At 33.4% G+C, this 17,433-nt stretch overlaps 1 protein-coding gene and 1 non-coding gene across 4 annotated transcripts; one reads left to right on the top strand and one right to left on the bottom strand.

The window, feature by feature from the left end:
* Positions 1 to 6,405: 6,405 nt before the first annotated feature.
* On the bottom strand, positions 6,406 to 6,477 carry Trnae-uuc (transfer RNA glutamic acid (anticodon UUC)). Its single transcript has one exon. It is a non-coding gene; the product is annotated as a tRNA-Glu (tRNA).
* Positions 6,478 to 6,699: 222 nt separating this feature from the next.
* On the top strand, positions 6,700 to 17,125 carry LOC134281749 (uncharacterized). Of its 3 annotated transcripts, none has more exons than XM_062764182.1 (6): positions 6,700 to 6,765; positions 11,468 to 11,651; positions 12,493 to 12,634; positions 13,228 to 13,345; positions 13,843 to 13,979; positions 14,240 to 17,125. In XM_062764182.1, exons 2-6 carry the CDS (start codon positions 11,471 to 11,473, stop codon positions 14,376 to 14,378), a joined length of 717 nt encoding a protein of 238 aa, XP_062620166.1. In that variant the 5' UTR covers positions 6,700 to 6,765; positions 11,468 to 11,470; the 3' UTR covers positions 14,379 to 17,125. The 3 variants fall into 3 exon arrangements, with proteins under 3 accessions (XP_062620166.1, XP_062620165.1, XP_062620164.1); XM_062764181.1 differs by lacking the exon at positions 6,700 to 6,765 and adding an exon at positions 9,972 to 10,097; XM_062764180.1 differs by lacking the exon at positions 6,700 to 6,765 and adding an exon at positions 10,096 to 10,245.
* Positions 17,126 to 17,433: the final 308 nt, after the last annotated feature.

The following is a 17,433-nucleotide window of genomic DNA, read 5'->3' on the forward strand; positions in this document are numbered from 1 at the left end:
GTGTTCCTTAATTTAAAACGACTAGCTATATGCCTTTTCTATTAGTGGAGTGACAAGACCATCAAAAATTTGATTTTAATGTACCACCCTACCCTACGGCTAATTTGTACTTTTTTGGTGAGATATATTATCAGGCAATAATTTTTACCCGGTCGTAGAAAATTCTATGGTCAAAATTTAAAATAAAAGGAGATCAAAGATCAATGAATGAAATCTGACCATAATATTGTACATAATAATAAAAGTTCAAGGAATTCGTGAAAATAATTGTATATTTGTATAGGAATTTTATTTATTCGATGAATATATTGATTTCATGGAAAAGGAAAGAAAAATTGAATAAGAATGCCCGTGTGTCTGTCTGTAAAATGAAAGATTTGTCTTATAGTATTTTATTTAAACTTAAAATGTTTAATGCTAATGTACGTTATTCTTCACGTACAATCACGTAATATTTAGTACAAAAAGTAAAAAAATAAATAAAAACAAGACAACAACAACAACAACACCCACCACCCCTTGCCCCCCCCCCCCCCCCCCCCACACACACACTCTCTCTCTTAAAAAAAACGAAATATGACCATAAATTTCGCACTTTTTTAAATGTAACGTTTTTATTAAGCTTTTTTCATCTGATTCATTATTTTTTAAAGAAATTGTTCGACGCTTTTTGGAAAGCCTTTTTAGTAAAAATTCATCCAGAGGTCACCCTTGCTCTCGCACGGAATTTCGGCACTCCGGTCTCATCCAAAGGACAGACAACAGACTAGTCTTAATACCGGGTATTATTCCTTTCTCTCTCTTAAAAAGTCAATTTTTTTATCAAAGAATGTTGTCTATGATTTGAAAATTTATGTTTAATTTGGTGAACTTTTGAATAAGCGTTTACTCATGAATTAAGCAAATTATATTGTAGAGATTTGGGGGTTTCGAAAGATTTTAAACACGTATTGGTGTTGAAGTTGCAATTCTTTGAAAGAGGGTGAAGATTGAATTAATGACGTTTGCTAGAGCTGTAATTTCTATTCATTGGTTTTCATGAACACGTATATGTACAGGGTGTTTCACAATATATGTCACACATCTAAATGGGCATAATCTGAATATTGTGCATGATACCGGAAATACCAAAACACCATAAGTAAGCATATTGATCTAAAATTATGATGTTGCAAAGTATTGGAGAAATTATAATATACCATGAAGTAACTGATGATATAATCAGTGATGGCATAATTTCAGCTGTTCTCAAAATGGAGAACAACTTGCAGCAAAGATTTGTTCTAAACTTTTATTATAAGAACGATATCCTAAATATTGTACAGGATTGATGATGAAAAATATCCAGAACAGAAATTGCTGTTTAGGTTTCATATATTAAGAAAAATTGAAGATTTTGAACTAAATTATGATATAAGGATGAAAGACAGTTAAACCATGCGTCCTCCACCCCAGCCCCCCCCCCCCTTCCCTCAAAGCCCCAAGAAAAAAAAATCAAGAAATGACAACAATATCAAAATGAAGTCAATCATTGAGAAAAACTCATGAAATTTAGATCTGATCTAGGGAAATGGATTGAAACAATGCCGGTAAGAGTATCAAGTGTATTTAGAAGTCTTAAATTTGAGTTAAGTTTGTCTGCATGCAAGATTTCAGCATTTTAAGTCAATTGACGTTCAGAGCCGATTGAATTTTGCAAGATTGACTGAAAGGAAGAGCGAAAGAAGTGGACACCATCTAACAGGTAGTGTTAGTTCCGAAACGACACATTTAAAATGCAACTTCAAATAACAATAGATATGCACTTTGGGGGTTCTAAAAAGCCAAGAAAAGCTTCAAGTATCCCATGAAACTTTCAAAATAGTGGTCAGAAATTTCTTAGCATTTGTCTCTTATTTAGGACAATGTTGGGAAAAACTTGGAGAATGTCATTTTAGGATTTGTTGCCATAGTAACTGAAGTGGAGAATGTTGGATACTTCTGATGCCAAAAAAATAATTTTGAATAGATACTGATTAAAACGATATATAAATTGTATATGTTGCTTTAGTTGTCATTTATCTATCTTGTCTTTAGATATGTGACATATATTGTGAAACACCCTGTATATCTTTATTGTTAACTTTTCAAGTATATGTTTCATTTGAAAACTATAAAAGCAGAAACTTTGTAAAAGAGCTACACTGTAAAAGTAATGATAGCCGATCCTTAAAAAGATAATTCAGGTTGGTAGATAATAATTAGAACAGAAAAAATTGTTGATCACGTGGCAATATTCACATTAAATGCATGTCGTGCGTGGCTTTTTTCATCTGCTGACTGGAAATATTTTTGAATTTTGAAAAAAGGCTGATTGCCAAAATACTCAGTAGTCTTTGTCATTTCATCAGAAGTCCTAAAAAGAATGTTGAAAACCCCTTGTTGTATCTGTGGTTGGTTAAAGATACCGTATATAGTACTTTGTCTTCTGTCTCCATTGTTATTTGTAAAATTAATACATGTATTAGACAATTAATTCTTGAAGCAAAACTGACAATTCTTTCTCAAAAGGAAAAATATCGAAAAAGCTTTCTTATAACAGAACAGACCATGAGTTTTCCTATAGCAAAAACTTTAGTGGATTGCTTTTACGGTTCCGTTTGATTCATATCTTCCTTTCTGGTACGAAGTTCTGTAAGCAAAATATGATATCCCCGCTCATGAAGGATTATAGTAACAGAGTTCAATTTTTGGCAGTATGTCCATGTAAATGAGGAAATGCGTAAACAAAATATGTATCCCTTAGTTTGAATAATGACAAAGTCCATGTTTTTGCTGTAGAAAACACTAAATATATTTCCGAAGGAAACATGAAATAGTTTCTGTAAAATGATATACAGTCTTTAAGATGAAACACTAAAATCGTTTTTCTCTTTCTGTTTCATATTTGCGTTAATCTGTATTGCTTATGAAGTAGAAAGGCAATATCCAATCATGCAAGATACCTGGTTCAAACAAGAATGTGAAGGAAAAGTGACATGTTTGTCCTTTACGTATTTTTTTAAATTGAAAAAAAGGAAAATTACTTTCAAATGCTCATTAATTTGAATTCAAACTGCATATAAGCGTTATCTTTTTAATAATAGAAGCCATTCTAATATATTTAACAATATTTTGATCGATGGAGTCACTGTCATACACATAATGGGATTCTATAATCCGTTTCCAGTTACACAAAACATTTTAGATCAAGTAGAATACAAGACTTAGTGTGAGGATGTCTTTAAAAAAGTGCGGTTTATTTGATCAGAAATCATGGTCTTATAAATCTTTCTAACGATCAAGTAAACATGCGTTATTAACATCGCATGAAATAATTGTATTGAATATATTTTTTTTTAAATTAACGCAAAACATAAGTTGGTTTTTTGTTAAAGGGGGGGGGGGGCAAATGATATTCCTGATTAATTTAATTTTGCATTGTTAATTCAAATACCTGTAGCTATCCTATCATACACAAATTATTATTTTTCAAAATTTATAATTAATCTTTGAAAAAGAATATTATCAGCAAGTAAAGTAAACAACTTAAATACCTCCCCCCCTTTTCACTTTCATCGCAAGTTACAAAAAAAATTTGACTTAAGAAAACTCTACGACCGGGCGAAAATGTATAAGGAGGGACGTCTCTTTTATAAAATATAACTTTCAGCCGTAGGGTATGCCGGTCCATTAAACTCGAAAACTAAGCATCTTTTTTTAGGATTGTCACTCCACTATATATCTCTCTCTCTCTGTAGAGTCGCGGAGTAAGGAGTCGACCCTTACGCCGCGGGTTCGAATCCCACTGTGGGACGTGGAGACCGGTCTTTCGGATGAGACCGTATAAACTGAGGTCCCATGTCGCAGTAGGTGCTGGCACGAAAAAGATCCCTCACCGCTCAATAGCCCTAAGTGCCGAGAATAGGACAATTTGTAGCTCTCCACCGGCAAGTGGTCACAGTGAACGTCTCCATATGAGTGAAAACCCTTAGGAATTATTCGTTAGTTGATTAGGTGATGATGCCTTCCAGCTGAAAATGCATGGCTGAGGCTGCCCCCCCCCTTGCAAATGCATTTTTCCCTACGCGAATGATATAGTTGTGTACACTTTAATGAATTAATGATGAATTATGTAAATATGGCTGTATTGTAATTTGCAAACTGGTCGGAGTTAGCAAAGCTGGGAAGGCTGTAAGTATATTTAGGTCACCTGAGTCACTCAGGTGACCTATTGCTATCCGTTTTCGTCCGTCGTGTGTCGTGTGTTAACATTTGAACATTTTCAGCTTCTTCTCTGAAACAACTGAACCAATTTCAACCAAATTTGGTATACAGCATCTATGGGTGGAGGAAAACAAAAATTGTGAATTTCATTGTCCTCGCCCCCCCCTGGGGCCTGAGGGGTGGGGCCAAAACCACTAAAATTAGTGCAATCTTTAAAAATCTTCTTCTTTACTCCTGGACATCAAGCAGGCTAACTGTTGACATGAATGTAATGAGCATTGAGTCTTCTACCAAAATTGTGAAATTCATGGCCCCAGGGTCAGGGGTTCTAGTGCTAGGGCGGGGCTAAATAGGTTATATAGTGAAAATGCATTATTTCTTTAAAAATCTTCTTCTCTGCTCCTGGGTATTAAATAAACTAACTAAGTACATAGTTATGATGAGAAAGAATGCCTCTTCCAAAATTGTGAATTTCTTGGCCCCAGGGTCAGGGGTTCTAGTGTTAGGGCGGGGCTCAATTGATTATATAGTGAAAATGCATTGAATCTCTGAAAATCTTCTTCTCTGCTCTGGGGTATTAAATAAACTAGCTAAGTACATAGTTATGATGAACAAGAGTGCCTCTTTCAAATTTGTGAATTTCATGGCCCCAGGGTCAGGGGATCTGGTGTTAGGGCGGGGCTCTATTGATTATATAGTGAAAATGCATTGAATCTCTGAAAATCTTCTTCTCTGCTCTGGGGTATTAAATAAACTAGCTAAGTACATAGTTATGATGAACAAGAGTGCCTCTTTCAAATTTGTGAATTTCTTGGCCCCAGGGTCAGGGGTTCTAGTGTTAGGGCGGGGCTCAATTGATTATATAGTGAAAATGCATTGAATCTCTGAAAATCTTCTTCTCTGCTCTGGGGTATTAAATAAACTAACTAAGTACATAGTTATGATGAACAAGAGTGCCTCTTTCAAATTTGTGAATTTCATGGCCCCAGGGTCAGGGGATCTGGTGTTAGGGCGAGGCTCTATTGATTATATAGTGAAAATGCATTGAATCTCTGAAAATCTTCTTCTCTGCTCTGGAGTATTATATAAACTAACTAAGTACATAGTTATGATGAACAAGAGTGCCTCTTTCAGATTTGTGAATTTCATGGCCCCAGGGTCAGGGGTTCTGGTGTTAGGGCGGGGCTCTATTGATTATATAGTGAAAATGCATTAAATCTCTGAAAATCTTCTTCTCTGCTCCTGGATATTAAATAAACTAACTAAGTACATAGTTATGATGAGCAAGAGTGTCTCTTCCAAATTTGTGAATTTCTTGGCCCCAGGGTCAGGGGTTCTAGTGCTAGGGTGGGGCTATATAGATTATTCAGTGAAAATGCATTATTTTTAAAAAAAAAATTCTCCTCTGACCCTGAGTATTAAATAAACTAACTAAGTACATAGTTATAATGAGCAAGAGTGCCTCTTCCAAATATGTTAATTTCATGGCCCCTATGTCAGGGTTTTAGCTATTTGGTGTAAGGAGAGGGGGGCTCTACATTACATTAATTCTTAGAAAATCTTTCCTTTTGCTCCTGGGTATTATGCCAATGATCTAAGTATATATATTTATGATGAGGAAAGGTGCATCTAGCAAAATGGTTATTTTTTGCCCATTGCCCCCCTGGGTCAGGGGTATGGGGGGGGGGGGGGGGTACATAGTCTGAAAATAAATGAATGCTTTGAAATCTACTCATTAGTATTAATCAACCATATTTGATGAAATAACATTTATGATGATAAAATTTTGAAATATGTGGCCCCAGTGTCTGTGGTTCCTGTGGGGTGGGGTGCACAATTGCATGGTTTAGAATGGAAGTGCATTTTTCTCTTAGTTACTCTGATCTACTTATGGGTGTTAAGTGACTATCTAGTAAGCATTGCTAAGTGTATAATTATGATAAGCAATAGTGCCTCTTTCAAAATCGTGATTTTCATGGCCTCTGGTTTAAAACACAAACTAAATTCAATTGTTGGAAAGTTGTTACATGATACTCAGGTAACCTATATGGCCCGTGAGCCTTTTGTTTTCTGATGCAATTGCAAAAACAATGTAGATCATAGTATATAAAAAAAACAAACAAATGTCTTAATTTTTTAGGAAAACGAAAAAAAATGTCGTTCCGATGCCGGGAATCGAACCCGGGCCGTCTGGGTGAAAACCAGAAATCCTAACCACTAGACCACATCGGATCACTTACTTTATCCGCGGTTTTAAAAATACAAATCAATAATAAAAAACATTTAAGTTATCTATTACCTTTATTTCATCTTTTTACTGTAGTTTTCAGTGGCCAAGCTTAATTCAAAAGCAAACAACTATTTTATATTCAGTTGATCTGCTTGTGGGTCTGGTACAACGAAGTGAAATTTTCGGAATATCTCTAATTTCTGACTCGTTGTCACCACGAAAACTCAAGAGAGTTCCGATACACTACCAAAACAAGTTTTCCATTTTTGGCAAGGATTGTATTGGAACAGGTTAGTGTTGGTGTTTTATTTACTATTGTTAGATAAATTAAATATAAGGATAAACCATTTAAAACAAAAAAAACGTAACCTTAGAATGAATATACAAAAGAACCATAGACTGAGTGTAGCAATGCCCAAGCAAGGGGGAGATAACTTTCTAAAATTCCACAGCCTCGTTTTCATTCCGTCTCAGAAAAGGCCTTGTAAAGTACGGGCTTTTACGGTATTTTCCGACGTGTATTCAAACGTTTTGGTGATGCTGTCATGTAGTTTGAGATGCCCCCCAAATTTACTGACCTTCGATGGATGAAGTATGGCGGGAAGGTATGTTTTACAACAATGTTGAAATATGGTTTTACTGTTCAATTTCTTACACGGACGAGTACAGCCTTGAAACTGATATATTTAGCAACCTTGGTTGTCATACTACACAGATGGATTGGTTTTAGACACGTAATCGACCGTTCTTAGGTAGAAAAGCTCGAATTTCCAAAGCCTACGTCCACTTCATGCACATGTAAATATTCAAAATGGCTGCCGTCACGTGGGTAAAAATAATGTCAACAAAAACGTTTTCAGCCCAATTTCTTATGTTTTGAACACGATGAGAGTAGTTCAGCGTAATTAAAACATATTGTTTTGAAATATCTACATGTTTTATTAGAGGGTATTTGTACAGAAGCATAAAACCGAATGGAAATGCGGTAAGGGGTGATGTCAAAATGAAATGCAAACACTGGCAACAGCCAACACTCAAAATCGGTATCACTATCAGTCAGTTTCCATTAATACTAGAATAAAAGAACTGATCAGTGGTCTGCTGTGTTTTTAAGCAAAGAATTACTTGATTGTATATGTAAAACATATGTGCCTACATTTTTGGGTCAAGTGTTTGTTATCTTTATTAATTCATGCTACTGAGTGGTAAGGATTAGCCTTCGGCTGCAGGTTCGCTACAGTCTGAGTATACACATTTTCTGATTCATTTTCATGAATTGGATATGGTTTCAGGGTTTGTACACTATTGTGTATTTAATTTATTACCTGTGGAAAACATTGAGATAACTGAAATTTAATCGCAGCTTTGATATACTGTTCACTTTACACTTAGTGTTTCAGGCACGTAGCATCGATTTTGAAAGTGGGGGGGAGGGGCAGCCACAGAAATTTTTTTTTTTACTTACCTGAAAAAGTTGACAAGCAAAAAAAAGGTGGTTGGTACCTGTTTAAATTTTTTAAAAAATAAATATGCAGTAAATCATGAGATGCAACCTGATTATTGGTATGGTGCATAACTAAGGGTAGCTGCAGATCTGTAGCGTTATATGGTTTTATATATTTGTCTTTGACCATAACGCTACAGATCCCGTAATGCAGAAAAGGTGCAATTTACGGCACAATATTTTTTGCACACTTTTGGGGAGAATTTCTCCACTTTCTAGCATTGGTCAGTCAACTACCTTTCACTCCCTAATTCTAGACACATTCTGTAGCCAACATGTATATTTTATCCACCTCCCAACCATTTATAGTGTCTCTACAGGCAATAAACTCGCTTGAAGTGAATTTTCAGCAATCTAACAAATAATTTTAATAAAGCGAATTTATCTCTTGTAAAGACAACTATTAAGGGTTGGAAGGTGGATAAAATATACAGATTAGTTAAATAATTGCCTAGAATTAAGGAGTGAAAGGTTACTGTAATAGTTAATTGACCGTACTGAAAAGTGGAGAAATTCTCCTCAAAGGTGCGCAAAAAATCTTGCACCGTAAATTGCACCTTTTTTGCATTGTGGGATCTGTAGCGTTATGGTCAAAGACAAATATATAAAACCATAATGCTACAGATCTGCAGTGAAACTAAGGGAAGTGATTCTTTTGAAATAATAGTAATAAACATCTTACTGTATTTACTTTGACATTTCCCATTTTCCATGTTAAATTTACTGAGGCATCATTGGCATTGAAAGTTACTTAAAATATTGAGTATATATAATTATGCATTAAATAAGGATAAGCACATACTCAATATACACTTTAACTTTTAATGCCTGTGCATCTAGTATTAGACTAAGTTCTTTACTTACGCTTTCACAAATATACAAAATGTTACTTAGGCATATCATATAATTATATATAAAAATAGTTTACTTAGAAGATGTCAAGCAAGGCAAAATGTCTTCATGCATTAACCTACTTGTTTAAAACATCACAATGACTTTTTTTTATTTCATGGTTGAGATAAAGAAACAAGGGTGTGTGTGTATGTGTAGTGTTGGCCTTGAGGGTAAGGTGTTCACTGAATTATTTGTCAGAGTTAACTCCCTTCTGACAGACTAACTCATCTGTTATCCACTGTACATATAACAACACTGAAAGTTCTAACAGTGTGGAGGATTTATTATAAGATAATTACTCTAAGATTACTTTATTATTCAAGTGTAGCCTACTTATTAGTAGGGACAGTTGTATACAGTGCCCAGAATATTTCAGAAATCTGTCATGGAACAAGCTATGTATGCTTAAATTTTTAAGATACGCATGACTGCATGCATGTATACGCTTTCACATAACTAAGGTACACACTGTTTTTTTGCAAAGCAAATTGGATATAGTGGTGAATATGACATAAAAGCAATTGTGTAATAAACATAATTTAAATATCTGCCAACAGAAACATAAGAAAACTTTGCCAAACATTATTCAATTATAGCCGTGCAAAAACATACTAGGTACTCCCCGTCTAATTTAATTCGTATATAACTTAGTAAATAAGAAATGTACATATGCATAGATTTTACAATAAAGACAGGATACACCATTTCATTAACTGCCATTTACTAAATGAAATGAATTAAATGGTGATCAAGTGCCAATACTGCACAAGAGCAGTGCAGGAGTTATTGTGAAAGGTAGAATTTATGGGAATGAATATACATGTAGAATCATCATTCATCAGGATCATATCTAAAATATTTGTAAAAAGAAAAGAAGATTCTTTTTGTGTATACTGTATAGGTAAAAAAAATATAGTCTTCATTTGGCAGAAGTAAATTTATTCTGACATATTTTGTACAAAGAACACAAGTAGCTGCCAGGAATATTGAAATGATGATCATACGAGATAAAGTTATGTGATCATCTGATTATATGCTCTTTGTCAAATCCACCAAAGTAAAAATTAACCACAAGCGGCACTGGGGTTTTTGAAATATTTCTGTCTGAGCACAGGAAGCAGTGATATAAGCAGTGATGTCTAATGATAAAAATATTACAGAGATTGTTAAAATTGTGTGAGTCACTAGTAGAGAAGAATGAACAAGCCTCCGTGTACTTCACAAGTGAGTGCATTCTCTCCCACTCAGGCACCTGTATGTAAACCTGCCATTGTTTATTAGTAGGAGCACAAAGCAGGAGTAGTTTGTCAGCTGTTTTATATTGGATTTATGAATGGAATTTGTTTATGTACATGTATCTATCTCATATGTGGTAAGATTTTTCTATTTAATTTCTACAATCATAAATGCATGATTTAATCAGAAAATTGACAAGTGAACATGAGAGATGTACTCAATGTATATATATACATAAAAAAAAAACGTTCCAAAATTCATGCTTTACACTGTGATCATGATTTTAGATGTTATGATTATGTCTATAAATCTGTGAAAATTCAATCCCTCTTAAACATAAAAGGGGGGGGGGGGAGGCGGAGGGAGGGAAGAGCATGGATCAAGTGTATATGCCCATCTTCAAAAATACCCTGTACACAGGAGGTTAAAGCAAGCATTTTATGAGTAATATAGTGTCTATAGGGAAGGCCGCCCTGGTCAGGGGAGGAAACCTGGTCAGCATTATTTTAGCCCCACCATGTATGGAACCTTGTTATTGGATGAGGCATCTCTCTGAAGCTCATTCCATAGTAACCCATCCATCATCATCATCATCATTCTTTTCATGGTACCCATGTCTTGTCTGGTCTCTTAAGCAGGTGTTCATTTTAGATCTTTTCTTACCATAATATTTAGAGGATTTTACAAAGACATTTGCATGTACTATCCCATTGCTGCATACTTCACATGCAGTACCAGGTATATGGCGACTATATTTGAGTCAGTAGCTTTGAAGAAGGAAAGTGTTCAGTTACTTTCCAAGCAAGTGGTAGATTGTAGATGTTTTTAATTATGTAAACATATATTTCAAACATTGGGTTTCATGTGTGTGTGTGGGGGGGGGGGTGTGTGTGACTTAGAGAGGTTTTTCTTTATACACTACCTTTATATTTTTCTGGTATTGACGATAAATAGAGCCTCTAGAAGCAAATTTGTTTAAACATGATTGACAGTTGTTGAACCTATTAATTAAGCTACAAGTGTATGCTAATTAAAGCTTTTGCAAAGATGGAGTCTAAGTAAAAAAAAATCCTGGCACTTAAAACTAGTTAATCATGTAAAGTGAAATCTCCCATAGCATGCATTTGGCTGGAAGTCCATGAGTAATTGAACAAAATTAAAAAGTTGTTCCACTAAAATAGATTTAAAGATGTGTAAGTCACAATAATGGAATTCAGATATGTACCTGCTATGTGATAAAATGTACCTGCAGCTATATGATGAAAAGAACTTTACTGGTATAATTAGTGCACAATACATAGCATGCACAAGATGTGAAGAAGTATGAATTCTAACAGTAGTTTACTTTGATCTTACAGAAGATGCTTGCCTATTGCGTCCTTTTCTTTGCATTAGTGACCATCACCTGGGGTCAGAACGAGATCATCACGGAATGGACCGTAGAACAGTTCCCTAATCCCATGACACAGCCAGAAAAGTGTGGAGGAATAAGGGGGCGGCCATCTTATATTTGTGACCCAAATAGTATACTGACCTCTTCTTGTAAGTAATCAGTGTCATTTCATGACCTCAAAAACTGCCATTTCAACTTTGTATGCAGTCTATATGATACCAAAATAATGAACTTCAAATGCTCCATTTTGATATTTCATTTCAAAGAGTTACTTCCCTGAACAAATTTACATGTATAGACCGGCAGAATAATCTATATTTCTCTTGATTAATCATTATTTAAGATTTTATGTACATAACGTATAAAACAATAATGGTTATACTGCAATTCTGAGTGTTCCATTTTTTTTGTGAATAGTGTGTTAATTTGCATGATAAATAAAAAAAAATCCATAACTACAAAATCTTATGTACTAGTTCTTTCTTATAAAAGAATTCCTTCTTATTCCATCAGTGTCCCTCTTGGAAATTATTATGCCCCCCTTCAAAGGGCATATTGCTTTGCTGCTCTCTATCGGTCGGTCAGTCTGTCTGTCGGTCCACTTAATTTCCATTCATTTTCTTCACAACTGTTGCACAGACTGAAATAAAATTTGATATACAGATATATCAGATGAATATCTAGGTCAAGTTCTGTTTTGGGTACGGTTGCGCCATTTTTGACAGAGTTATGCCCCTTGGACTTAGAAAAATTCCAATTATTTGCAGTTAATTCTGTTCAATTTCTTCACAACAGTTGCACATACTGAAATGAAATTTAGTATACAGATTTATCAGATGAATATCTAGGTCAAGTTCTGTTTTGGGTACAATCACGCAATTTTTGACAGAGTTATGCCCTTTTGGACTTTGAAAAATTCCAATTTGGGGGGAGGGGGGCACAAGTGTTTTACAAACATCTCTTGTTTAGAATATTGTATTTTGTTTTTAGTTGCTGAACTTGATCATGCTTTGAACCAGACCTTCATGGACACACAATGTATATGCAGCGCCTATAAATGTCGTGATCTGAATTATCGCCATGGAGTTCACATTTCTGTTGCCGTTCTGGCTAACCTCAAGTTAACCCAAGGGTGAGATTACAAACCTTTTATTACAGGAATAAGTTATAATATGGAAGCCAGTTTTTTTCATATCATCAGTTCTCTCATAGACATTAAGGGGAAGAAATAAGGGTAATACAGACATAACATTAGGCCTAGAAAAAAAATATGTTTGTTTCCGCTTTCAGGCTGAAAAAAAAATAGGGTAGGTAGGTAGGTAATTATTTTTTTTTTGAAAATTTTTTTTGCTTGTTTAATCAAAACGTGTATAGAAGTAACATTAATGACAAAAGAAATGGTGGTTTCAAGCATTTCTGTGACTTAAACTTATAAAAGAAAGGTGACCCAAACTTCTTTCTGTCATGAAAAGCTTGCAAAGCTGGAGACTAATTCCCTGGGTGAAATCTTGCACTTCATTGGACAAAAGCATTAAAAAATGTTTAGGGTCGGCACTATAAATTAGGGTCGGTCGGGAAAGCGGAAACACACATATTTTTTTTCTAGGCCTTATAGAAAATCCATATGTGAACACTGTGTTGATTTAGAGACATTTTGACAAAGTTGGGTTTGCTTTGTTGTGTGAGGATCAGAGAAGATAAAGTCCGGTATGTTATTATTTACAGGAGGACATCAGCTTTACCGGAGGTGGAACATTTTGCCCTGAATTTGGAGAGCAAGCATTGGAACTTTGGAGCTTGTGATAATGACATTGTCATTGTGTACTCCGCGGGAGATAATGTGGTAAGCTTGTGATAATGACATTGTCATTGTATACTCCGCAGGAGATAATGTGGTAAGAGTTATCCAGACAAACAAACAGACTGGTTATATAAGATCGGAACATATGGGAAACTACTGTATACAGGGTTATTTTCACCCTTTCACACTTGGAAAACAATTTTGTATCATTTTAAATTCGCCCAGTCCTAGTTTTGTTTAAGAAATTATATTGTATTCTTTGAATTCGCCCCAATTTAAATTCGCCCAAATGAGGATAGGGCGAAAGGGATGAAAATAAAACAAGGGCGAAAATTTCCCTGTATACAGTATTTATTAAAACTAAATATGTAAAATGACAAATGTACACTGTAACCAGTGACCTTCAAAATGGCTGTCAAGGGGAATAACTCAAAGGAAATATGCATAATTCAAATCATTAAAAATGCATACATGACTGATTAAATTGATTAAGTGTAATAGATTTATATATGTACTTTATTATAAAATTATTTTTGTAGATATACACCGCCACAGGAAGTGCTGCAAATTACATTTTAGATACACAGAAAATCAAGGACATTACTAGTGCAAATGGAATTTACTTCAGGAACAAGAATCCGATGGCTGGTCTTTATGCCATGATCATGGATTATAGGTTTGTAGTAAAGTTAACAGAAAAAGAGCGTAAACACACCATAAAGTTTTCTGCAAATTATACATTTTTCAGTTCATATTCAAAGATTTAAAGACCTTTGTCAACAAATGTAGTTTTCTTTACCAAATGTTTAAAACCAAAGACTAGTATTAATGTAGTCTTCAAAATAATATACATTAGAGTTATCAGTTTATAACCGGTTCCGTTAGATCAGGTACTCCACAGCAGCAATGGTAATTTGACACGCTTTCTTTTTTCAGGAGTGTGTTTCAGGGAGGATACCAATCATATGCATTGTACCAAGAAAGTCAAAATGTCAGAGGATTAGCTCACATGGTTACAGCATCAACTTCCTGTTTGCTGGTTGCCATAGTTACATATTTATACAACAAACTCTGATTTTCACAGTCAGTAGAAGAAAAAATATCAGTTCCATTTTGTGTCTTGACTGCAAAAGAACTAAATTATTGATTTCATTTTGATGAATTAGTCTTAAATTAATAACATTTAAAATAGAAACTTGAAAGTATGAATTTGAATTATTTCAGATCTGATTTACTAAAATATTGCATATACAATATATATTTCATGAATCCAGAGCTACAGTTTCCTTCAGAAAAACACAAGACAGTACAACTTCAGTGTTTTGTTTATTTCTTTTTGACATGTACATCTTGTATATCATTATCAAAGAAAGACCTCTGTGACAATGTTTTTGGAAAATGAAAATTCTGAACAGAAAAAAATTAGGAATTTATAGGGAAAAGCTTTACCCCGTTACAATTTTTTTTAAACTTTCTTAGCTGTAAATGTTGATGCAGATGTAATTTTAGGTTTTCAATTTCAAATTGTGCTTTTGTCACATCTGAGGAGGTCAATTTTGGCCGTCTTCTTAACAATCTTTCTAGTGCATCAGTGTGTCCTGAATTTAACTCGTGAACATAATTTTTTTCTGATTTTACAGATTTATAATGCCATTGAAAATGATAGCATTTGTTAATCTTTAAAAGGTAACAAAAAGTTTCTTTTCTTATTTAAGCATTGAGATATGTGTGTTGTGAATATACATCATGTATTATCAAGTATTACCTCTTTTCAAAAAAAAAATGTTTTGTTTTGATCAAAGAGTTTATGTCAAAAGATCTGATTTTTTGATGCTAAAAATGTTCTTTTTATATTTTTTTTGTCATCTGTACAAACCAATTTAATAAATATATATTGTCTGTTTACTGTGCTTCAACATTTTTATCTGCTTTTTTATACACTCCAAATTTGTAAAGGTTATGTTTTAGATCAGTAATATATTTTTTTTTTTCATGTTAAACCCATAGGAGCATTCTTATTGGTTAATCTAGCATGTTTTGGTATACATGTACATTCGGTCTTGTTATGTGTCAGAGTGAATGCTTTACTGTTAATCAATTTTCCACTATAATTTCACTCTTTGACAATTTGTTATTTGTGACACTATTCCTCTGAGGTTTAAATATGAATCATTTGTTACTTTCAATAAATCTTTGCAAATTTACTGTCCACAAAATTGATGCAGGTTAATGACAGCTATAGGAAGGTGGTTTTCAGTAAGAGTGTGGGTCTGTGAGAATGTGGATTTATTTGTGATGTATTTAAATGTTTATTTATGATGATCAAATGGTGCTTTCTAATATAATGAATTGTGTGTTTTTATAACTTTATACAGGGTTAATGTGTAAGAATATATATTGTGATTGTTTGTTATGGAATATTATTGTTTTTAATTAAAATGTTTCTGTTAATGAAAAGTAGTGTTTTACATTGTTTTGAATGCCAAAAAAAATTATAGAAATGCTAGGAAAATGTTGTTCACATAAAGTCACAACGGTTTTCTTTTTTTTTTTTATCTACAGTGAAACCTGTGTAGTTCATATACTGTCTGTTCTAAAATCTTGTATAATATGACTTCCAGACCCATTAAATTCAGTTAGTATAATTTAGAATTTAGTCTTACCTGGCCAATTTCTTTGGAACCAGTGAAGTCAAGTTTCATTGTATTTCTTATGTTACCAGAATGTTGTTAAAATAAGTTTAGATTTTCATTGTTATTAATGAACATCAATATAACTTTGTTTTGTATTGTTTTTATCACTAATTGAAATAAATCGACCTCTGTATACACTTTTTGTTTGCTATATTTTGAGCTTATTACAGTGTAGAGATTGTCATTTGAGATGTCTTTTAAGGTTGTAAAATAGCTAAATACTTGTGTTCTTGTAGCTTTATTAAGAGAAACCTTCTGGTAGCTAACAACGAATAAATGTGTGCTTGTGTTGGTGTTTTTACATAGATATTTTGATCAGTTAAAGTGAATTGTCTTAGAATATTTTTCGCAGTTACTGAGGTTTTTGATTAATATTTTAGACGAAGGTGTAAATGAAAGCTGTTTGAAAATCAGTCCACACCTTTTATCATAAATGTATATTAATGCTTCCATGTAAATATTTATATTTTATCAAACATGATTAACCTGTCCAGAAATACTCAGTATAGGGGTATGTCTATTCCCTTAATATATCATTTTTTATGGATTTTAAATTTAGAAGGTTAGTTTATATTTGTAGAAAAGTAATATTTTTCTTTATTTTACTTGTTTTTAATTTTTATTCAAAACTGTATTTTCTGAAAGCTGATTTTTAGTTTAAAGAAATGTTATAAAAGATAGAATTTAATAATGATAATAATTAAATAAAATCTGATTTAATTAAACCATATAAAAGATTCCACCTATTTCTTGTTTCCTGCTATCCCAGTGAAATTTTGAGGCATTAATTTTTGTTGTTGATTCGTCAGCTTCCTTCATGCAAGGTATTTAAATCAGTATCCACAGCAAGTATGTACATAATTGTAGAAATTATATTTTATCATATTGAGAACATAAATTAATGCTTCTAGTATGTACATTGGGTATGAGGTTTTACGATAACCATTTTACATTACATGGAAAATATAACTAAATGATTCTGTGTTTTTTTTCCACTTCAAATTTATTAACTGTAAAAATCATTAAGATAATTTTTTTTCCCACAAAGTAGGATTGTTTATGCTTTAGTTATTATCTTGAATGTATGTAGTCACTGGTCTATATGAAATAAAATATTTTGTATACAACATTTTTTGTTGACTCATTAGTTTGCTGCAGGTTACTTGCACATAAGTTGATGATACTGGGGTTTTATCAATCTCAGTAGAATCAGCATTTCGTAAATTCTGTGGTCGTTAAGAGGACCTTATAAGCAAAACATTACATCAGTAGACACATTTTGACTGACTTTATTTACAAATTTATTCAAGAACTTTTACACGAGAAAAGGAAAACTGCTGCTGTGGCCTTCAATTCGACAGATATATTGACGACCTTTTATTTTTACTACATGTATCATTCATATGTCAACCCGATATGTCGAATATATGTAATAAA

This window comes from Saccostrea cucullata, unplaced genomic scaffold, assembly GCF_032062105.1.
Source record: "Saccostrea cucullata isolate Sc308-1 unplaced genomic scaffold, CSIRO_AGI_Scuc_v1 ctg1124, whole genome shotgun sequence".
NCBI classification, from domain to species: Eukaryota; Metazoa; Mollusca; class Bivalvia; order Ostreida; family Ostreidae; genus Saccostrea; species Saccostrea cuccullata.